Source organism: Musca autumnalis, unplaced genomic scaffold (assembly GCF_047663935.1).
Source record: "Musca autumnalis isolate F117 unplaced genomic scaffold, ASM4766393v1 scaffold_5, whole genome shotgun sequence".
Classification (NCBI taxonomy): Eukaryota; Metazoa; Arthropoda; class Insecta; order Diptera; family Muscidae; genus Musca; species Musca autumnalis.
The window spans coordinates 23,606,224-23,630,299 of record NW_027412088.1 but is presented as its reverse complement, the minus strand read 5'-3'; the positions used below and the strand labels follow the sequence as shown (position 1 = coordinate 23,630,299).

The following is a 24,076-nucleotide window of genomic DNA, read 5'->3' as shown; positions in this document are numbered from 1 at the left end:
TATACCCTCAGCCTGTGTGGATTGAAATACTTTTATCCCCAAAAAAACTTATGTATTTTAGGGGGATTTCAAAATTTTGGGCGTTCGAACCGACAAAAGTATGGATAGGATTAACGCTTTTGGACACACTTGCTTACGAAAAACATACGGGTATGTTCTGAGACACACTTCACCTCTCACTTCACGCTTCAAGCATTTTGTTCACCCCATTAACGCTTTTTTTCTAGTATTTTATGGATTGACTAGGGTGTACTATTCTTTTTAAATACCCTAATGAATCTTAGCCCAAAAAATCGCAAAAGATAAGAGTAAATGGGGTGAACAAAATGCTTGAGGCGTGAAGTGAGAGGTGAAGTGTGTCTCAGAACATACCCGATGATATCACTGTAAACAGGGCCACTAGGAAAACCTTCGGTAAAAATGTCCAAAGAATCCTCGAACAGACCCTTAACCATACAAAAAAGTTGAACATTTGTGTGGGTGGTACCACCAGGATTGGACAGATAGGGCCCCAAGTTTCGACAATATTTAGAGATCCAAAGTTTGGAACAAATTGGTTGCTACGTCTATGGGTTGCTACGTCTTTTGTGGGGAAGGTACGGGGAGGAGTGGACCTATAAGCACCACCTTCGAATTTCATCTAATATTCGAAGAAATATTATAATATCCAAAGTTTTGACGAACGCGGTATTCGGTTCGAGCTCTCCAGCCACTACAAATTGTGCCATAGGGGGTTTTTACTACTTTCGGGCTTTTTTTCTCAAGAAGTATGGACTTGCCCTTGAAAAAACTTTTACTGTCGTAATTGAGGCAGCGAATACAAGTTGCTACAAAATCAAAGCGATACGAGAGCAGGTCTTAAAGTGAATTTATCCAAAATTTTGTGTGGGAGGTACACGAAGGAGCGGACAAATATTGTCCATATTCGAACCTGATCTATATCTGGTAGATATATTAGGATGTATGAAGTATGGACCAAATCGGTCACTCCCATCCGAACATTTTCGAGTTTTTGTGGGGGAGGTACCTGAAGGAGTGGACCGATATGGCTTATCTTCGAACTTAAACTAAGTTTGCACAAAATATTACGAAGGCCACATTTTGGACCGAAGCGGCAGATCCGTTCGCGAGTTATCTTGCGCTCCAACCACTACTCACGGTATCATAGGGGTTTTTTTGTACCTTTCAGGCAATTTTCTCAGGAAGTATGGACTTGCCCTTGATGAAACTTATAGCGTCGTATGGGGCAGTGAATACAAGTTGCTACAACAAAAATCAAAGCGATTCGAGAACAGGTCCTAAAATGAACTTTTTCGAAATTTTGTGTGGGAGGTACCCGAAGGAGTGGACCGATTGAGCACATATTGGAGCCTCATCTAAGTCTGGTAGAAATTTCACGATGTGCAAAGTATGGACCAAATTGGTTACTTCCTTAAAGGGTTATCGTGCGCACAAATTTTCCGAACCGGAAGGAATGGACCGATACAACTAAGTTTGGACAAAATATTACGAAAGCCAAATTTTGGACCGAATCGGTTGATCCGTTAGAGAGTTATCGTGCGCTCCAGCCAGACAGACACACGGACGGACATGGCTAAATTAACTCCAAATTGCCTGAAACACATTTCGTCCAAACATACATGGGGTCTAAAAGCACATTTTGCCCGTATGAAAGTGTATATACCCCTCGTTAGCATAAATGCTGAGGGTATAAAAATAGGAAAGGAAAGATTCCATCAATGTGATGGAATTGGAATAAATTCAAAACCCTAAGACCTCATGGCTTCACTACCCCTTTATACTTAAAATAAATAAAAAGAATAATTTCATTTAAAGAACAACGTGGTTAACAAGATATTATGAACAGAAAATATTTAGACTCAATTGTATTTTATAACAGTCTCCAACTCATCAAATATTGTATAAACCTTTAAAATCGCTTTATAATGTGTCCTAACATTACCATATAATAAGAAAAAATGTTAAGGATTACTCCGAAATATTTAAAACCTCTAAACTGAGAAAAGTCTAAAACTAGCTAATATGTTACCGTTGAATTAATCTAAACCTCTTAGGGAATATTAGAATTAAAAAAGTATTTCATCTAATTTCCCGACCAATAACGGGCAAACGCAAATCATCTCAGCACGGCAACGCTAACAACATATGGAGGAGCACAACAAACAAATCGTCCGTCAAAACAATAAATAGTTCTGCCTTTAAAATACTCCCTCTCAGTCATTGAGAAAAGTGCATTCGATCAACATCGTATCGTACACACAGAGTCAGTGTTGTGTTAAAGACAAAATGTATACAAAATTAAAACCTAATTTGGAATCAATTCTGATCCATGTTAATCAATTTATAAATATTGATCGGGATCGGGAAGAGTATGCCAGTCATTTTGAAAATATTAAAATAAAAATATTTACACATTTACGAGAAACACCGCCATTTGGATCGCTCTTCAATGGTTATCAATTGGGTGGTGAGTTGTAAATTGGAAGTGAAGTTAGAGATGTGATGCCATATTTTGGTTGGTTGTGCATGAACTGTCGACAAATGAAAATTACCTGGAATTATGAAAAAAAAAGTCAAAATATGAAAATTGATTAAATGGAAAATGTAAGTCCATACTTACTGATGTAATGAGGCCGAAAGTTTAAAAAATCCAAAGGTAATCAACTAAAATGGGTAGTGCGCACGACAGCAAAAAAAAAAATAAAAACGACGGAGTGATTGTTGTTGGTCCAAACTTTACAAAACATAATATTTCTTCGAAACTCACAGCATCATCGAAGATGGTATTTATCGGTGGATTCCTTGGGATGTATTCCCCACAAAGGTTCGAAATTTTGGTTTAAGTGCATTTTAGGGACTATTTGTGGATAGTTTTGGTCTTTTTAACGAATTTTTGTTTTTGCAGTCCTGATATAACGATGTAATTTTTTCGCGGACACATCTAAACTTCCTGCGATCGTGGCTTTAAAGCTCTAAAAATACTGCGGCCCCAACTTAAATAATGATGAGCACCATCACCTTGGAGTATCCCTTCCACAAAAGTTTAAAATTTTCAAAAAAATTTAAAGGCCCAGCAAAAGATTTTAGGCTCTTGTCATTACTTTATGCATTACCGAGTAATGAGAGCTTATTACTCTCCGCATTATCAGGCAGTACATGTATAACTACTTACTTTACTCATTACTAAGTAATTAGTACGGTGGCATAGAGCTTGTGTATCCAACTACAAATCCTAGGGTGGTCTGTTCAAACCTCGCCGTCGGCATAGGTGTTTTTTTTTTGTTAATAAAATTACGAAGAAATGTTGATGTACATTAGGGAGGCCCAAAAACAACAATATTTTTTTGAATTTTTGCTGTTTCATCCAAAAACCATATATATGACATTTTAACTTTAACCCGTGCCACCAGAGGGAACTTTGCTTCCAAAGTAATTTGTATGGTCAAAGGTGCATTTTCACGAAAATTCTCTAAAATCCACATTTATGGTCCTATCGTTGTGGCTAAAAAACGAATCCAACAAAAAAAAAAAAAAATTGTTAAAGTCGGATCGGATTTTGGTATAGATCTGATAAGCCGGTTTTTGGTATTATGGGACCTATATAACTATATCAAAATCTGATCCCATTTTTACCGTTTTCCGTAGGATTCGTTTTTAACCACAGCAATGAACTGGTAAAAAATGTTCGTCGACTGGAGCAAAAATGCGTATTTTAAAGAATTTTCGTGAAAATTTGGCCCCATAAACAAAGATTCCTCTCTGCAAGTTCTGAACAAAGAAGAACAATTTTGAGAGTTGAATTTGAACATAAATTTACAACAATTGTTCTAAAAATAAAAGGTTTGTTTTTTAGCTTTTTTTCAACATATTTAACCCACTTAGTGGCGAGAAATTTTTTTTGCGAGAAAACTTAAATATATTTTTGAGACTTTTTAAGCATTTTTTTCTCTAAAACGTATAGTTTTCCTGCTTCATTCGGGAGGCCCATTTTTTATAGTGCCTATATCTAACTATGTATGTTGACAATTTTTGGTGGGCTAGAAATTGGGAGGTACCGTTATATAGGGGTTATAATAAAACATGGGTCTATGTTGACAGTTTTTGATGGCTACATCCGAACATGGACCTATGTTGACAATTTTTGATGGAGAGGTGTTGTGACCACTAAGAACTTCAAATGTCAAATTACTGCTAGTTCGGTTTAATATTGTAGCTAAAATCATCAAATTACTGAAAGTCGGGAGATACCGTTATATGGGGGCTTTCTTGACAATTTTTGGTGGAGAGGTGTGGTGACCACTAAGAATTTCAAATGTCAAATGTTCAAATTACAGATAATTCGGTTAAAACTTGTAGGACCTATGTGGACCTATGTTCATAATTTTTTCGAATATACGTTTTTTGGTCACTAAGAACCCTAAATATCAAATTATAGCAAATTCGGTCTAGAAATGTTACTTAAAACGTCAAAATACCTGAAATCGTGCGGTAACGATATATGGGGGCTATTCCAAAACATGGACCTATGTCCACTAGTTCTATAAGTTTATTGACATTTAAGAACCCAACATGTCAAATTATAGCTAAATCGGTCTGAAAATGTAGCTAAAAACGACAAAATACCATAAATCGGGGGGGCACCGTTATATGGGGGCTATACCAAAACGTGGACCTATGTCCACAAATTTTGTTATTTAAGTTTATTGAAACTTAAGAACCCTAAATGTCAAATTACAGCTAAATCGGTCTGAAAATGTAGCTATAAACGTCAAAATACCGCAAATCGGGGGTACTGTTATATGGGGGCTATACCAAAACGTCCACAACTTTTGTTATATAAGTTTATTGATACTTAAGAACCCTAAATGTCAAATTATAGCTAAATCGGTCTGAAAATGTAGCTAAAACCGTAAAAATACCGTAAATCGGGGGGTACCGTTATATGGGGGCTATACCAAAACGTGGACCTATGTCCACAACTTTTGTTATATAAGTTTATTGACACATAAGAACTCTAAATGTCAAATTATAGCTAAATCGGTCTGAAAATGTAGCTAAAAACGTCAAAATACCGTAAATCGGGGGGTACCGTTATATGGGGGCTATACCAAAACGTGGACCTATGTCCACAAGTTTTGTTATATATGTTTATTGACATTTAAGAACCCTAAATGTCAAAGTATAGCTAAATCGGTCTGAAAATGTAGCTATAAACGTCAAAATACCGCAAATCGGGGGGTACCGTTATATGGGGGCTATACCAAAACGTGGACCGATATAGCCCATCATCGAATTTGACCTGCCTGCAAACAAAAGACTCATTTTCCCAAAATTTCAGCGTCCTATCTCCTTTTTTGTGGATGCTAGAGTGTTTACCACAGACGGACGGACGGACGGACGTGCACAGATCGACTCAGAATTTTACCCTGATCAAGAATATATATACTTTATAGGGTCGCAAATGAGTATTTCAATGCGTTACAAACGGAAAAACAAACTTAATATACCCTCCATACTATGGTGGAGGGTATAAAAAAGTCGATTTTTTGATTAGCTTTTGGGCTTTAGGCCAATTGCGTGAAAATTCGTAGGTCAAATAAAGCGTTATAAACGTGAAATAACAGATAACAGACAATACTATAACAAAATGCAAAAAACCCCAAAAAAATATTCGAAAAAAAACAGAGTTTTACGTCAATTTTTTGCAATCATTTTTTGTGGCGTTTTAACGACCAGTAACTTTATCTGGGTTAAGGAAGTACTTTCTTCCTATGACATCCCCATGTAAAAATAATGACTTTTACTATCAATTTGTAAGGGGTTACTACTGGTAAAATTTACTGAATAAAGTAATGACTTTTTTGCTGGGGGTGTTCAAGTATCTTTTTTATCTTATTTTTCGACGACAAGTGGCCCAAATCGTAATATTTTTTTCAAAACTCACAAAAACACAAATATTCATTTATAGGCAGTTTAAGGACTGTTTAAGGATCGTTTTGAAATGTTTACGAAAAATATTTCCTGTGGTCCTCATTACAATGATATAAGTTTTTTGGGGGGTAAGTCCATATTTCCTGATATCATGATTCAAATGGTTTAAAAAATCCTTCGGCCTCTGACTAAAATCACTGATGAGTGACATAACTTTTGAATTGAGTAGCCGATTTGGTGGAAACTTTGAAATATTTCTTCCAGACTTACACGAACTTCACAAAAGTTTAAAATTATTGCTAAAGTGCATATTAAAAGCTCTTAGATGATCGTTATAAAAAATTCTAACGAATGTATTTCTTGTTGTTCTGTTTAAAGCTATATGATATGTTTAATGGACAAGTCCATACTTCATAAAATCATTGACCAATAGCTCTACCAACTAAAATACCCAATTTGGTCGAAACTTTAGAAATCGTAATGTTTCTCCCAAACTTATAATCAACTTCGAAGATGGTCTACATAAAGAATACTATAAATGACTAGTTCGCGCATGAAGGCAGTGTTCGAAGGAGTGACTGATATTGGCCGTAACCATTAAACATAGCAATATTTGTGTCAAACTTAAATCAAGTTCCAATATAGTCAATATAGGTCATTACTTCGGGTGCCTACCTCACAAAAGTTCAAAAATTTTTGCTCAAATGCAGTTTAGGTATGGTTCGAAGATTTTTAGCGAATGTAGTTATTGCGGTCCGGATTACAGGTATATATCGCACCTTTTCTCCAAAATGTCTTATTCTTAAGTAGAGACAAAAAAAAAACGGTTTATACATTACAAATAACTCTGAAGACATGAAGAGTGGCATAACGGTATTTTATTTTTTAATTAAAAAGTAGACGAAAGAATGGGAGATTTTTACAGTGGGTGGAGTTGAACATTAGGTAATGTTTTTTTTTAATGAAAGGTGAAAATTTCAAAATTTTGAGTTACTACCCTTTTCTTGAAAATGGTGCGATATATCTTTTTGAAAGCTTTAAAAAAATGTAGTGACTTACATTGGTCCAAACATTGCACCTCGCAGTATTTCTCTCAAACTCAGACCGAGTTCGAGAATAATCAATATCATCGGTCTATTCGTTCGGGTAATTCTTCCACAAAAGTTCCAAACTTTGTTGCTTCTATAAATTTTAAGGCCACTTCTCGGATCGGTTTGAAATATTAATAGCGGATAGTCCGTGTGTGTCTTTAGCCATATACATATATTTTTATTTGTTCTTGGGGGAATATTTACTCACCGAAATAAGTGCCCCAAATTTTGATTTCTGAAAAAATGAGGGAAAATGAACATATTCAGATTTTTATTTCATTCATACATCTTCCACAAAAATATTTAACAATTAAAAAAATCTCACAAATAATGACCTTCGCCCTAAAAAGGCAAAACTTAAAAGAAAACAAGTAAAAAAGTATCAGTCGGCTTGCCGACTGAGATATACCCTCAGCCTATGTGAATTTAAACTTTCATTTACGAATAGATCGAATGTATTTAGGGTCTTTTCAGAATTTTGTGACCCTATTTCGACATTTGAACTTGCCGAGAAAAATGTGGATTAGTAATTAACTCCACTAAGGCACAAATGTTGAACCTTTGTGGGGGATGTACCTTTAGGGAGGACCGATACGGGCCATTTTAGAAGTTAAACTAAATTTTGCCAAATATTAGGAGATCCAAAGTTTGGACCAAATTGGTTGCCCCATTCAAGTGATATCTTCCTAGCATTTTAGTGAAACTTTTTAAATATTGGGGAGAAGTACCGGAAGTTGTGGAAACTAAGTTTGGATATAATATAACGGAGACCAAATGTTGGACCAAATCGGTTGAACAGTTCGAGAGTTATCGTGCTCTCCGACAGCCACATATGGTGACATAGGGGGTTTTTACACCTTTCAGGCTGTTTTTCTAAGAAATATGGACTTGCCTTTGAAAAAACTTTTACCGTCGTAATGGAGGTAGCGAATGCAAATCGCTTCAACAAAAATCAAAGTGATTCGAGAGCAGGTCTTAAAGTGAACTTATCCGAATTGTGTGTGAGAGGTACCAGAAGGAGTAGACAAATATAGTCAATATTAGAACAAGATATATACCTGGCAGATATATTAGGATGTGCAAAGTATGGATTACATCGGTCACTCCCTTTAAGAGTTATCGTGCTCACAATTTTTGAACTTTTGTGGGGGAGGTACCTGAACAACAAAAAATTAAAGAGATCCGAGAGAAGGTCCTAAAATGAACTTTTCCGAAATTTTGTGTGGGAGGTACCCGAAGGAGTGGACCGATTGAGTCCATATCGAAACATTATCTAAGTCTGGTAGAAATTTCACGATGTGCAAAGTATGGACCAAAGCGGTTATTCCCTTCAAGAGTTATCGTGCGCACAAATTTTCCAAACATTTTCGAACTTTTGTGGGGGAGGTACCGGAAGGAGTGGACCCATATAGCCCATCTTCGAACTTAAACTAAGTTTGGGTAAAATATTACGAAAGCCAAAATTTGAACCGAATCGGTTTATCCGTTCGAGAGTTATCGTGCGCTCCAGCCAGCCAGACAGACGGACAGACGGACGGACATTGCTCAATCGACTCCAAATTGTCTAAAACACATTTCCTCCAAACATACTTGGGGTCTAAAACCATAATTTCGATGAGGCACATTTTGCCTGTATGAAAGTGTATATACCCTCGTTAGCATAAATGCTGAGGGTATAAAAACAGTAAGGAAAGGATCAAAGTCGGGCGGGGCCAACTATATGATACCCTACACCACTGTGAATATGTCAAATATATATGGAATCTATATCTAAATCTGAACTGATTTCGATATAATATGGCACGCTTACTTTTAGACCAAATAATGCACACATTGCCACACATAATAGGGAGTTTGGTGCATTAAATACCTAAAATATATGTAAGAGTCGAAAATATATACCTGAACCGATTCCGATAAAATTTGGCACATTTATTTCTAGATAAAATTCAGTCTCACTTTCCAAATTTAATCAAAATCACACATATATAACGTGTTTGGTGCAGCAAATACGTGAAATCGGCCGAAAATATGGGAGCTATATCCAAATCTGAACCGATTCCGATTAAATTTGGCACATTTATTTCTAGACCTAATTCAATCACACATTCTAAAATCATCGAAATTGGACGTATATAGCTTGTTTGGTGTAGCTAATACCTGAAATCGACCGAAAATATATATGAGAGCTATATCCAAATCAGAACCGATTTTCACCAAAATCAATAGCGTTCATCCTATGGCTAAAAAATTATATTGCCCAATTTTCAGCTAAAACGAACAATAAATGGGACCAGTACGTTGCGTGTGGACGGGCGGTCATGCATAAATCGACTCAGAAAGTGATTCTATGTGTATCACCAAAAGGAACTATGAGTCTATCTCGTTTCCTTAGACACGTTACATACAAATACACAAAGACATAATACCCCCTACCACACACGGTGCTCTTGAATCAAATTTAAATGGAAGGTGCTTACACCTGGGAAGTTTTTGCGGATTTTGAAACTACAATGTTCATAGATGAGAAAAATCATTTTTAGGTGCGGTTGAAACCGCAAGTCCTATCAAAATGAGACTGAAGAAAATGTTGTAGCTATGAAAATTTTCTACAAGATTGACCTTTACGGTATTTTCGTAGGTTTTACCATTTTTGAGATATTGAAGTTCAAATTGGGACAATGCACTGACTGTATCGCCCCCTTATAAAACAATGTCATGAAGGGTGCGCCTTAACCAGGGTTTCGGAGTCGAGGTATTTTTGGCTCGACTCCGACTCCAGGCGAGTTTTTTTCACGACTCCGACTCCGACTCAGACTCCGGGTCGACTCCGAGAGTGAATTCCTATACCAATAAAAATGAATAAAATGTGCACAAATTTTTAACTTTTTCCTATATTTTGGCCTATATAGGGTAATGTGTTAGTTTTTCCTTACTTATTCATTAGAAAGGGCATTGGTTCGAATACATTCGAACATATCAATACTGTTTCTGCCGAATCTTACATTGAAAAATAGCAAAGTTAGAAAGTTTTTGTCGGTTTTCATTTTTTTGCACGAGTATATTCTGGACGGAATTCCTTCGCGTGAGAAAATCTTTAAGCCTTCAAAATATTTGAAAATGATGGGGCAATACAAATCGTAAAGACTACATGCAATAAAAACTATAAGCAATTTACGATTTAGTGTGCTTAGCCTTAAAAGGAGACCAGTTGTAAAGCTCAATAAAAGCCATTTTTCATGATTTTTTCCCGAGAAAACTACGTAACTTTTTGGCAGATTTTTTTTTCATCTGAAAGAGAAAAATATTACGAACGTCTGAGGTCGTCTACGAAAATTAGTTTTCATTAATATCTCGAAAACTAATAAACCAATTGTCATATATTTTTGTGGCCGATTTCGAGAAAAACAAGGTTTATATGCTGCATACAAAATAAAATAAATTGTTCCCATCCAACGCTCATACTGAGGCAATATTGTTCCGATCGACTTAAAAATTTGACCACATATTCTATGCTATTTATACTTTCTACCTTTTTCTGAAATTTATAAACAGGGATCACCCCTTAAATGGATAATTTTATTGAAATATTTGATATATATTGTGTACACCACTCAGCACGTAGGCAGATGGATGTTTTCTGGAACTGAAAAATTAGCAAACGATGAGATTTCGTGCATGAAAATATACTACAAAAATGTTGCTAGGAAAATTTTATGTAGTGTCGCTTCACTAGGACAAGAAATCGATGTTGTCATGTTTTTATGATAAAGGACTTTTACCCGATCCTTTCTTATGAAAACTCTATGATTATGTATTTCATTGAATTTTGTATATGCAATTGATTGTGCAGAGAACTCGGACAGATTCTGTTATTTGAATATCTACAACTAAAGCCCTCATTGAGTATTTAATGAATCCTAGATGAAAGATTCGACGGTTGTGGGGCTTCTGTTAACCAACAACGAATTTATGATGCCTAATTCAGAAGCGTAACCATCCGAATTTGATATATAGTTAATAGATTATGCGAAATTTACCGAAATACATAAACATACGTTTTTTTTGAGAATATAACGGGTAAAACTGATAACGGACAATTAAAACGTGACAATATCGATTTCTTGGATATGGGAAATCTACATATAATTTTCGGTGGAACATTTTTGTAGAAAATTTCATTTTGTTTAACTTTATGAGTTCAAGAACAACAAGTAAAAAAGTATCAGTCGGCTTTGCCGACAGAGATATACCCTCAGCCTGTGTACATTGAAATATTTTTTGTCCCCAAAATACGTATGTATTTGGGGGTTTTACAAATTTTGGCCGTTTGAACCGACAAAAATGTTGATTAGGATTAAAGATTAAAAGTTTTGCGGAGGAGATACTAAAAGGAATGGAACGACATTGACCGTTATGGAAGTGGATCTCCAGCCACAACATATGGTGCCATAGGGGGTTTTTACACTCTTCGGGCTGTTTGCTCAAGAAGTATGGACTTGCCCCTAAAATATCGTTTACCATCGTAATTGAGGCAGCGTATGCAAGTTGCTTCAACAAAAATCAAAGTGATTCGATATCAGGTCTTAAAGTGAACTTATCCGAAATTTTGTGTGGGTGGTACCCGAAGGAGTGGACCTATGGAGACTATATTGGAACTTCACATTACTCTGGTAGAAAGTTTACGCTATACAAAGTATGGTCCAAATCGGTCACTCCCTTCAAGAGTTATAGTGCGCACAAACTTTCCGAACATTTTCGAACTTTTGTGGGGGAGGTACCTGAAGGAGTGGACCGATAGAGCCCATCTTCGAATTTAAACTATGTTTTGATAAAATATTACGAAGGCCAAATTTTGGACCGAATCGACAGATCCCTGGGAGGGTTATCTTTCGCTCCAACCAATACACAAGGTGTCACAGGGGCTTGTTGCACCTTTCCGGCCATTTTCTCGGAAGTATGGACTTGCACCTGATGAAACTTGTACCCTCGTATGGGGGGAAGTGAATACAAGTTGTTGCAACAAAAATCAAAGCGATTCGAGAGATGGTCCTAAACTGAACTTTTCCGAAATTTTGTGTGGGAGGTACAGGAAGGAGTAGACCTATTGAGACCATATTGGAACCTCACATTACTCTGGTAGAAAGTTTACGCTATACAAAGTATGGACCAAATCGGTCATTCCCTTGAAGAGTTATCATGCCCACAAATTTTCCGAACATTTTGGAACTTTTGTGGGGGAGGTACCTGAAGGAGTGGACCTATATGGCCCATCTTCGAACTTAAATCAACTCTGGACAAAATATTCCGATACCCAAAATTTGAACCGAATCGATGTATCCGCTCGAGAGTTATCGTGCGCAGATGTTGACTTCCATTTTGTGTCACAGGGTATTCAGTAAGATTTCCCATAGAGACGACAATGTCTTTAATAGAAGACAAAGATGACTTCTCATAAAAAACAAGATGAGAATATAGATAGACCTTTGTGAGAAGACCAGTAAGACTTCTGACGAAAGAGGTTAAAGGTCCAATCATAATTCGATTGATAGAACTTTACTATTGTTTGCAAAAATGTTAATAATCACCCAGCAAAATGTTCGATGCCAAAGATGCTATTCAAGAATGGGTGCAAGTGAAATGGAATGTCATTTTTTCAGCATCTTCACTCATTCTTTTTACAAGAGAGTGACCCCCAAAAGATGCAATTCATTTTCAGATCCTAAGCATGTCATCTTTACTAACTCGATGGAATGGCATCTTCAACAATTCTTTGGAATGGCATCTATACCAATCCTTTGGCATGCCATCTTAACCAATTCCCAAGAATCGCATTTTCACTAATCTTTGGCATGTCATTTTGCCCAACCCTTTGGCATGTAATTTTCACGTCTTGTTCGGAAAATGGAAAATGCTGTATTGTAAAATGATTTTCATTTTTTTATTTTATTATTTCAAAGGAATTAATGAAATAACTATAATTTATTTATCATCATAAAGTTTACATCTATAATTGCAGTTTGTTCTCGTTGTTGTAACAGTAGTTAATATGTTTGTATTCTCATTTTTCTGCTTAATCTGACTCTGGGTCTATCAGTCGTAAGAATGTGGCTATTTCGCTATTTATATAGTTTGTAACCACAAAGCTGTAAACTTAAGTTTCTTAGCAGGATTGGTAGGGCAATTGAAAAGGAGCAGTGCGTCGTGGGGGCCTGTGCTGTATGCTGGGCAGATGTTTTCCACGGTGTCATCAGTACTTGCCCTATAGAAATTTTGACGGCTGCACCATCCCGAGCGTATTGACCCAAAACTACTCTGGTTTGTCCTGACAGCTGGCGCTTCTCAGCTGCGATAGATGGTGGATGTTCTCCAAGGACCGCATTCACACGATAACTGTTTACTGCGTCTGCGACTGCATTCGTGTGAATGCTACTTAAACCTGGTTGAAAGGCTTGTTGATCTAGAGGTTCTCTCTTGTAACGTTAGACTTCTCTTTCTAGATTATGAAGACCCCCTGGCTGCCTGGGTCTGTGGTCTGAATTCTGCTATCATCGACCATAACATTCAACTCTATTGTTCCCAACTCTGCCGCCCAGGTAGTGAACAGAGTGGCCGTAGATTTATTGGCTGGTATTTGCATATTCCTCGCGTGGAAAAAATGGTAAGATCAGACAAAAAGGACCTCAGTCTTTCACAAATGTCGTCAGGGAAGGCACCTGACGCCAAGATAGTACAATCATTCGCATACGTTACGATCTCAATGCCGTCTGCAGCGGAAGAGGTTTTCTTCACTCTACGGGTCTTGGACTTCTTGATCCTAAATTCTACGTACTACTGTCATCCACACTTAAAATTTATTATCCAACGTTTCAAACTTGGACGGTGCGTAGTCTGCTCGATGACATCAAACAACGAGGGTGCTTGACAATATCAAAGAGCTTTACTAAATCAAGTGTCACTATCACTGTTCTATCGCACGGCTTGCTGATCTGAGTGAGTCCTCGGCTAATATGGGGATGGCTTTAGCGCAATTGTTGTGCTGCTTACGGATCCTATGCTATTGATCGGCAACTGGAAAGTTATTTCTGATGCTGGAAGAACTAAAGCCACAAGGGTCCTTGCTACGGGCGACAAAAGCGAAATCGGTTTGTAAGATTCACCTTTGCTGGCATCCTTTTCGGGCTTCATCAGTAGCTGGCCTATTTTCCAGACTTCGGGAACGATGTGTTTGGCAAGCGACAGGTTGTAAATTTAAGTGAGAAACTTGACTTCCGGCCGTCCCAGCTGTTGCAGTCTAAACACCGCCGCTGCACGCAACAGAGTTTACTTCCTCCGCAACAGGTTTTGATTCATCTTACAAAAGGATTTTACTTCCCATCAGTGCAGTGCAGATTTCGACATTGACTACAACTGCAGATTACTATTTCGTGAATTTTATTTTACAACGTTTTGGAAATGTTTGTTGTTTTGTAGGGATCTACAAATCGACTTGTTGAGCAGGGTTCTCTACAGCAGACAAGGAAACGTTTATAATTGGACTGTTCCTTTACTTTTAAAAATGGTAATTGTTGCAAAAGTGGTAAAAGTGGTGAACTGCTCTCATATAAATTGTATGCTTTTAAAATTAAGGAAACACTTTGCGGGTAAAAACTGGTAACCTCAGGCACGTAAAGGAACACGACTAATACCAAGGAGTGCAGTCCGACTCTACTTTTAGCTCAATGATTGGGACTTCCTAGCATAATAAATCTTACATTGCTTTGAACGTACATATTTAGATAAATAAAAGAATATATACATGTGTAAAAATAAAAACACAAAATTCATCTCTATTGGATCGATGGAATGGGTTCAAATGCTAAGGAAAGATCGGATCTATCACGACTTCCTTTGAATTGGTTTAAATGCTGATGAAACGATCGGATCTTTCACGACTTCCTTCGAATGGGTTCAAATGCTGATTAAAAGATCGGATCTTTCACGACTTCATTTGAACCAATGCAAAAGATCCAGTGAAATCATGGCATCTCATGGAACCACTTCCATAAAATTTTGCTGGGCAGTTGGATCAACAAAATAGGGATGAATAGACTACACTTCAGAGGATAGTAAATATCCTGTGAATTGTCCTTTATTTAGTATAATATATTATTGCATATATATTTTCTTATACCTTTCTTTTAAAATAAATAATCATTTTAAAGAAATGTTCTTGTTCCAAATTTAAGGTTATATATCTATAACGTAGAAAAAAATTTTGCCCGGAGTCGGAGTCGAGTTATTTTTTTCGACTCAGACTCCGACTCCGACTCCAGCAAAATTGCTCGACTCCGACTCGTAGACTCCGACTCCGACTCGTAGACTCCGACTCCGACTCCGAAACCCTGGCCTTAACTAACTTTTAATGAAAACCGCTTACACATGGGAAGGTTTTGTGAATTCTGAAACATCAATGTTCAATGATGAGAAAAATCCAAAAACAAGAAAAAATCGCTGTAGGGATTTTTAAATAAATCGCGGTAAAAATCCACATTTTTAGGTGTTTTTTAGGTTTCACGATTTTGCTTGGAAACCGCAAGTCCAATTGAAATGGAGCTAAAGAAAATGTTGTAGCTGTGAAAATTCTCTACAGGATTGACATTTATGATTTGTTCTCAGGCAGTACCATTTTTTAGATAAAGAAGCTCAGTTTACATTTTTAGGTTCTTTTGCTTGAATACGGCAAGTCTTATCGGCATGGGACCTGAGAAAATCTTATAGCTGTGAAAATTATCTAAAAGATAATAGGTTTTACCATATTTTTAGATATATAAGTTTAAGTTGGGAAATTGCAGTAATGGCATTATTTTATAAGGAGACGATACAGAATTGAAATGAATTTGAATTGTCCCAATTTCTACTTCTATATCCCAAAAGTTGTAAAACCTACGAAAATATCATTAAGATCAAACTTGTAGAGAATTTTGATAGATACAACATTTCCTTTATTCCCATTTTGATAGGAATTGCGGTTTCCAAGCAAAATCGCAAAAACCTAAACAACCCATAAAAATGTCAACTTGAATCGCGATTTATTTAAAAAGCGCTCCGGCGATTTTTTGTTTTTTGATTTTTCTTATCTATGAACATTTTAGTTTCAGAATCCGCAAAAACTTCCCAGGTGTAAGCACCTTACATTTAAATTTGATTCAAGGGCACCGTGCACAGTGTGGTGTATGGTATAAAAACCCGCACAGTAACAATCAATGAAGAGAGCATTTTATTCGTGTAGACTGTTGTCTTGATTAGATCTGTAGATGGAATACTTATGACCACTATTTCTGATACCAAGCTCACAAACACCTAAAAATTAGGTTTGGGATGCGCAGCTGCTGTGATGGCAGCTACTCCACCCGGAGAACTTAAGGTCCATTGTGATCATCCTGAGTATTTCATTAACACCTAAAAATTATACATTTTTCCTAGATATCTTTGAAAATTTTAGATTTTTCCATATGATAATATACAGAGGGTCGGCAAATCCGAAAGAATTTTTACTGGCTTTTACATGAGTATCGTCACAATTTATGATGTAACGATACATCATATAGAAACCTAACCCTAATGATATAATAATAATAATAATAATAATTATTATTTTTCTATAAGTTTTAGTTTGGCTTGAGGTCAGTAAATTAAAAACATTTTATTTTGTTTTTAATAGTATTTTATTTTCCGATATTTCGGTCGTCTCCGACAACCATCATCAGGGATTTAATCTTTAAAAAGAACAAATTACATTTGCTATATAAAAAACATTAACAAAATTAGTTTTTAACACAATAATTACATTTGTTCTATTTTGCAGTCACTAGAAATAACTTCCTCATCTTTTCACAAATATTCTCCAACTAAACTTTTTGATGTTTTTCTATCAAGTTTCTATAGATTTGTGCACAGTGGTCTGTGTCTGTCTTGTAATTCATCCGTTTTTCTACCGGAACATTTATTATATGGAGTATTTCTAGCATAAATCTTCGCTTGTAGTTATTTTCTTGCGTCAAAATGTCCACATTTTTAAAGTTGGGAGTGCGTTCTGTAAGAGCACAATGGGCTGCGAGTGCGGTTTTTTGTTCTAAAGGTCTGTTTTTGGCTTTCTGGTCCGACTTGTGTGCACTTAACCTAGTTTTTAGTTTTGATTTTGTTGTCCCAACATATACCTTATGGCATATGTTGGACCCGTCACCATTGCATTTCACTTTATAAACGACGTTAGACTTGTCTTCCGGAGGAACTTTTGACTTCGTACGGCTAAAAAAGTTGTTATTTGTATTTGTGCTTTTTAGTGCCAATTGAAAGTGCTCTTTGTCATATAGATTGGAGTGAGAAAATCTTTCTGAAAAGCCTGGAACATATGTCGCGCGTTTATATATCTTTGGCGGTTTTTGGTCCATATTATCTTTTTTGCATCGAACCTGGTTGATGAGATCTTTCACCGTTTTATTGGGGAAGTCATTCATTTTTAAAATGTTTTTGATTTTTGCTATATTTTTGGTATGAAATTGTCTGTCGCTTATGTTTAATACTCTGCGGATAAAGTGCACACAAGTCGGATCAGAAAGCCAAAAACAGACCTTTAGAACAAAAAACCGCACTCGCAGCCCATTGTGCTCTTACAGGACACACTCCCAACTTTAAAAATGTGGACATTTTGACGCAAGAAAATAACTACAAGCGAAGATTTATGCTAGAAATGCTCCATATAATAAATGTTCCGGTAGAAAAACGGATGAATTACAAGACAGACACAGACCACTGTGCACAAATCTATAGAAACTTGATAGAAAAACATCAAAAAGTTTAGTTGGAGAATATTTGTGAAAAGATGAGGAAGTTATTTCTAGTGACTGCAAAATAGAACAAATGTAATTATTGTGTTAAAAACTAATTTTGTTAATGTTTTTTATATAGCAAATGTAATTTGTTCTTTTTAAAGATTAAATCCCTGATGATGGTTGTCGGAGACGACCGAAATATCGGAAAATAAAATACTATTAAAAACAAAATAAAATGTTTTTAATTTACTGACCTCAAGCCAAACTAAAACTTATAGAAAACTTCAGTCCAAAGGTCAACTATAACCATACAACAAATAATTATTATTATTATTATTCCACAAACATCGCATAAATGACACCCGAATAATAATATAAATATGTATAATCTAAAGGTACAGTTACATTAGGCAAATATTTGCTCCAGCGACCGGTAGTGTGCGCTTACTGAGAGCAAGTGGGCATAAATTCAATGTATTATAACACCCACTTGATCTCAGTAAGTGCACAATGCCGGTCGCTGGAGCAAATATTTGCCTAATGTGACCTTACCTTTACTTTAATTTTTGAATTGAATTTAACTTTTGAATTGTTATTTCGTTTCCATTTCTTCTTATATTGAATATTTTTTAGAATACACCAAGAAAATTCCCTTGGGGATTTTGTATTATATTTGTTTGGCAACTACATTTCGCTATTTTTTGCTTTCTCTCCACTAGCTAAAGTTAAAGTGCAAAGCAAAAACCGCATTCGATTAGCATTCCCGGTTTCTGATGTAAACGCCAAACATTGTGACGTATCAGCAGAGCAAAATGTAAACACAAAAAAAATAGAATTTTTTTTCTGAAAAAAAAAACTTACCATGAAATGGGGAATGTGTGAAATATGTATTCAAATAACTTGCCAAAAAGGCGTTAAGATTCCAAAATGGGGAATGAGTTTATGGTTTATGGACATTTTTGGAAACAAAAACAAACAAAGAAAATATGTGGCTTATTATTGTTGATATTGTGTGGTCCCAAAGAATTGCGGATACTTTATTCACAAACAAGGGTCTTCTTTTGCAATGAAGTTATGTTTTAAGTGTTCCAAAATTTTACGCTATCCATATGTACATAAGTAAAAAGAAACGATTTCCCACATACATTACTGAAGTGACTAGGCGATATTTCTCTCATATCAATGAATGCAACCCGAGACGGCCTCAAGATCTGGGAACCCTTTTCAATAGCCGTGTCTGAATAACAACCCCAATTGTAGAGAAGTTTTTTATAGTGGAAATATTCTGGAAATGTTAGTATTTTATTGGGGGAAAAAGGCGTCAATGCACCACGGAATCTATGCACATACATATATGTATATTAGGGCGGGCCGAAAAAACGGTCACGATAACCAACCGATCGCCATAAAATTTCATATATAAGTTTTTTTGCATCGAATCGAAAAAATGTAGGGGCTAGGCCTTTCAAAAAAAAATGTTGTCGTTTTTTGGTCCGCCCTAATATAAATTCATAAACTTGTTTACGTTGTATTTAGACCCCACTATACATATATGTATGTATATATATTTAAACGTGCCGTCAGAATGTGATGTTTGTGTACACAATAGCATACAAAGTTGCAGAACACGAGTTAAAAAAGTAGTTGCGGTTTCTTTCAGCAACCAGTAGGGTGTCCCAAATACAGCAAAAAATTTTATTGAAGTTTTATATCATCCATACTGTTTCTCATTAATTATGAAATTATATGGCGATCAGTTAAAGGGTGATTCCCACTTGTAAAGGCTCAAAATGGCAATTTTCAATGATTTTTCCCCAAGAAAAATACCAAACTTTATTTTTGGTAGATTTATTTTTCATATGAAAGAGCACATCTTAATCTAGCGTCTGATTTTTTTTTTTGTACCCTACATCACACTGTGGTAAGGGGTATTGTGTCTTTGTGCATTTGTATGTAACATACAAAATGAAACGAAATACACCCATAGTTCCTTTTGGGGATATACATAGAATCACCTTCAACGTGCAACGTACAGGTCACATTTTTTGTCCGATTCAGCTGAAAATTGGGGAATATAATTTTTTTAGCCATATGAAGAACGGCTATTGCTTTTGGTGAAAATCGGTTCAGATTTGGATATAGCTCTCATATATATTTTCGGCCGATTTGGCGTATTTGCTGCACCAAACACTCTATATACGTCCGATTTTGATGAAATTTGGAATATGTGACTGAATTCGGTCTGAAAATAAATGTGCCAAATTACATCGAAATCGGTTCAGATTTGGGTATAGCTACCATATATATTTTCGGCCGATTTGACGTATTTGCTGCACCAAACACGTTATATATGTTCGATTTTGATGAAGTTTGGAATGTGTGACCGAACTCGGTCTGGAAATAAGTGTGCCAAATTATATCGAAATCGGTTCAGATTTGGGTATAGCTACCATATATATTTTCAGCCGATTTGACGTATTTGCTGCACTAAACACGCTATATAGGTCCGATTTTGATGAAATTTGGGATGTGTGACTGAATTCGATCTAGAAATAAGTATGCCAAATTATATCGAAATCGGTTCAGATGTGGATATAGCTCCCATATATATTTTCAGCCGATTTGACGTATTTGCTGCACCAAATACGCTATATATGTTTGATTTCGATGAAATATGGAACGTGTGACTGAATTCGGTCTAAAAATAAATGTTCCAAATTACATCAAAATCGGTGCAGATTTGGATATAGCTCCCATATATATTTTCGGCCGATTTGACGTATTTGCTGCCCCAAATATGCTATATACGTCCGATTTTAATAAAATTTGGAATATGTGACTGAATTCGGTCTGAAAATACATGTGTCAAATTACATCGAAATCGGTTCAGATGTGGATATAGCTCCCATATATATTTTCGCCCGATTCCAGGTATTTGCTGCACCAAATACGCTATATACGTCCGATTTTGCTAAAATTTGGTATGTGTTACTGAATTTGGCTTAAAAATAAATGTGCCAAATTACATCGAAATCTTTTTAGATTTGGATATAGCTCCCATATATATTTTCGCCCGATATCACGTATTTGCTGCACCAAACACCCTATATCTGTCCAATTTTGATGAAATTTTGAATGTGTACCATATTATATAGAAATCAGTTCAAATTGATATATATCTCCTATATATATTTTACATATTCACCTTTTTTGTAAAAGCGTTTGCGGTGCCGACTCTAGCACGAAAACTAATTAACCGATCGTCATATATTTTTGTGGGCTTATTTAGAACATAAAGATCTAGTCCTTCGATTTTTTAAGAAATATTAGAATTTACTGAAATGTTGGTCCAAAATAAATCAAAATTTCAATTTTTGGCTTAAAAAATTAAGTTTTTTGGTCATAAAATGGGCAAAATTTTTTATACCCTCAGCCTTTAGGCTATGAAGGGTATATACACTTTCATACGGGCAAAATGTGCCTCATCGAAATAATGGTTTTAGACCCCAAGTATGTTTGGACGAAATGTGTTTCAGACAATTTGGAGTCGATTGAGCAATGGCCGTCCGTCTGTCTGTCTGGCTGGAGCGCACGATAACTCTCGAACGGATCAACCGATTGGAACCAAAATTTGGCTTTCGTAATATTTTGTCCAAACTTAGTTTAAGTTCAAAGATGGACCATATCGGTCCACTCCTTCCGGTACCTCCCCCACAAAAGTTCGAAAATGTTCGGAAAATTTGTACGTACGATAACTCTTGAAGGGTGTAACCGATTTGGTCCGTACTTTGCACACCGTAACATTTCTACTAGACTTAGATGAGGTTCCAATCTGCACTCAATCGTTCCACTCCTTCGGGTTCCTCCCACACAAAAATTGGGATAAGTTCAGTTTAGGACCTGCTCTAGAATCGCTTTGATTTTTGTTTCAGTAACTTGTATTCACTGCCCCCCATAAGACGGTACAAGTTTCATCAGATGCAAGTCCACACTTCCTGAGAAAATAGCCTAAAAGTTGCAAAAAAAAACCCTATGACACCGTGTGAGGTGGTTGGAGCCCAAGATAACTCTCGAACGGATCTGCCAAACATAGTTTAAGTTCGAAGATAAGCCATATCGGTCCACTCCTTCAGGTACCTCCCCCACAAAAGTTCAAAAATGTTCGGAAAAGTTTTGCGCACGATAACTATTGAAGGGAGTGACCGATTTGGTCCATACTTTACACATCCTAATATATCTACCAGATATAGATCAGGTTCGAATATGGACTGTATTTGTCCACTCCGTCGGGTACCCTCCCACACACATTTTTGGATAAATTCACTTTAAGACCTGCTCTCGGATCACTTTGATTTTTGTTGAAGCAACTTGCATTCGCTGCCTCAATTACGACAGTAAAAGTTTTTTCAAGGGCAAGTCTATACATCTTGAGAAAAAAGCCCGAAAGTTTTAAAAAATCTTATGGCACCATATTTAGTGACTGGAGAGCTCGAAACGCTTTGTGCTTTGCAGCCTTCAGCAATATTGTAGTCCTAGAGTAGTAGAACTTAAGTGTCCAATAGACGAACTGGGAAAAACCGCAACTAGCACATCAAAATCGATAAAGTTTACATAATTTCTGTAATTATGGTCAGGTACAGCCAAACTATTGACATTTGAACCAAGTAACCTTTCGCAAAATAATTCCAATTAATGTGCTCAGCAATTCTTCAGAATATTCTAAAACTGTAAAACATTTCACGATGTTTAGGCGGGATTTCATATCGTACTTTTTATAAAACATATTTCAAACAACGTTCACACAAGCTGTTTATTCTCATATTTGACATTTCAATGTATTGTTGATTAGGGCTATGGCTTTTTTACAACCCCATATCCCTGTATCATAGCGTGATGAGTTTTGCCATAAGATTACATAAAATCTTAATTATGAGGTGATTCGGTGAAAAAACCTTACGCATAAAATGATTTTAAAATTTGAATTTATCAAAATTATGGACACTTTTTTGAAGTCACTGAAAACAGATATATAATTGAAAATAAACTTTAGAGCCACATGAGATAATTAAAATGACATAAAATTTATTCCTCACTATTTTTCTTCAATTCTGAGAATCGTAAAAATGTCGTAAACGCTTTTATTCAAAAATATAATTTTTGAACAAAAAACAAAAAATGTAAAATTTTTTCAAAGTGACTTTTTTCGCGACTTTTTTAATATTTAAATGAAATAAACCTTATTATAGTTATTAGTAGGCTTATATTTATTCATTAGTGCAACAAAAAATAATTTGTTGAAAAAAATTTTTTTTCATTTCATATATTTTTTCAAAAAATAATTTTTTTAAAATCGATTTGTGCGTTAACTTTTTTATATTTCAATGGAATAAACGATAGCATAGTGATTAATAGGCAAAAGTTCATTCATTCCAGCTACAGGAAATCATATTTGAGGAAAAATTTCAAAAAGTCATAACCCTATTGTTGATATATTTTTCAAATTGTCGTTGAAAAATATGCTAGAAACATTTCAGCGAATATTTTTCCCAAATATAATATTAAGAAAAATTTAAACGTTTTGGAGATACCCTGCGAAATATATACAAATTACGAAATTTTTAGATACATGATACAATTTGAGGCAATAAATGAGGTTATTCGTGTTGATTATTTTTCCAAATGCCTTCTTCATGTTCTTATCTACAAGTTTGCGGTGGATATCATGGAAAGATTCGTATTGGTTTTTAAAGATATAGCCCCGATTTGCTTTAAAAATTTAATATTTAACGATGTTTAGATAGGGCCATAAAACCCGATCTAACATAACAAAACCCAAAGAGGTCATAAAAATTGCATTAGAAGTTGTTTGCTCAAAATAATCTTGAAAATGTTGCACAGTGTACTTATTTACTTGTTTATATTGCTTTATATTTTTTATTCGAATTACCAATAAATTACATAAAGATAAATTCGAATTACAAATGGAATAACAAGATTTTAAATGGAACAATTCGAATTATAAATATTTCGTATTTAGAGTTTTCGGATCATAGGAAACAAATTTGAGGTTATGCATATCAATACCATTTTTTTCTTTGTGGGACACCCTAGCTACCAGCCATTCTTATTTATATTGCGATCTATTTGCTGTTATCGCGTCAATATACATTTCCAAGAATTTTTATAGTCCAGTGAGGTAATTTTGCTGCTATGTTGAGG

The 24,076-nt window shown here is 35.6% G+C and overlaps 1 protein-coding gene and 1 long non-coding RNA gene across 3 annotated transcripts in view; one reads left to right on the top strand and one right to left on the bottom strand.

Annotated features, from left to right (window-relative positions):
- Positions 1-2,209: 2,209 nt before the first annotated feature.
- The window catches only part of cGlr2 (cGAS-like receptor 2), a 33,111-nt gene continuing 11,244 nt past the window's right edge, over positions 2,210-24,076 (top strand). The window contains exon 1 of one of the 2 annotated variants that reach the window (XM_073991358.1): positions 2,210-2,488. In XM_073991358.1, the coding sequence (XP_073847459.1) occupies positions 2,308-2,488 (181 nt within the window). In that variant the 5' untranslated portion in view covers positions 2,210-2,307. The remainder of the gene's footprint in view (positions 2,489-24,076) is intronic. The other variant, XM_073991359.1, reaches the window with a different exon arrangement.
- Positions 6,564-24,076, bottom strand: part of LOC141406170 (uncharacterized) — a 33,662-nt gene continuing 16,149 nt past the window's right edge. Inside the window, exon 3 of the long non-coding RNA XR_012413331.1 lies at positions 6,564-7,278. This is a non-coding gene — a long non-coding RNA (uncharacterized lncRNA). The remainder of the gene's footprint in view (positions 7,279-24,076) is intronic.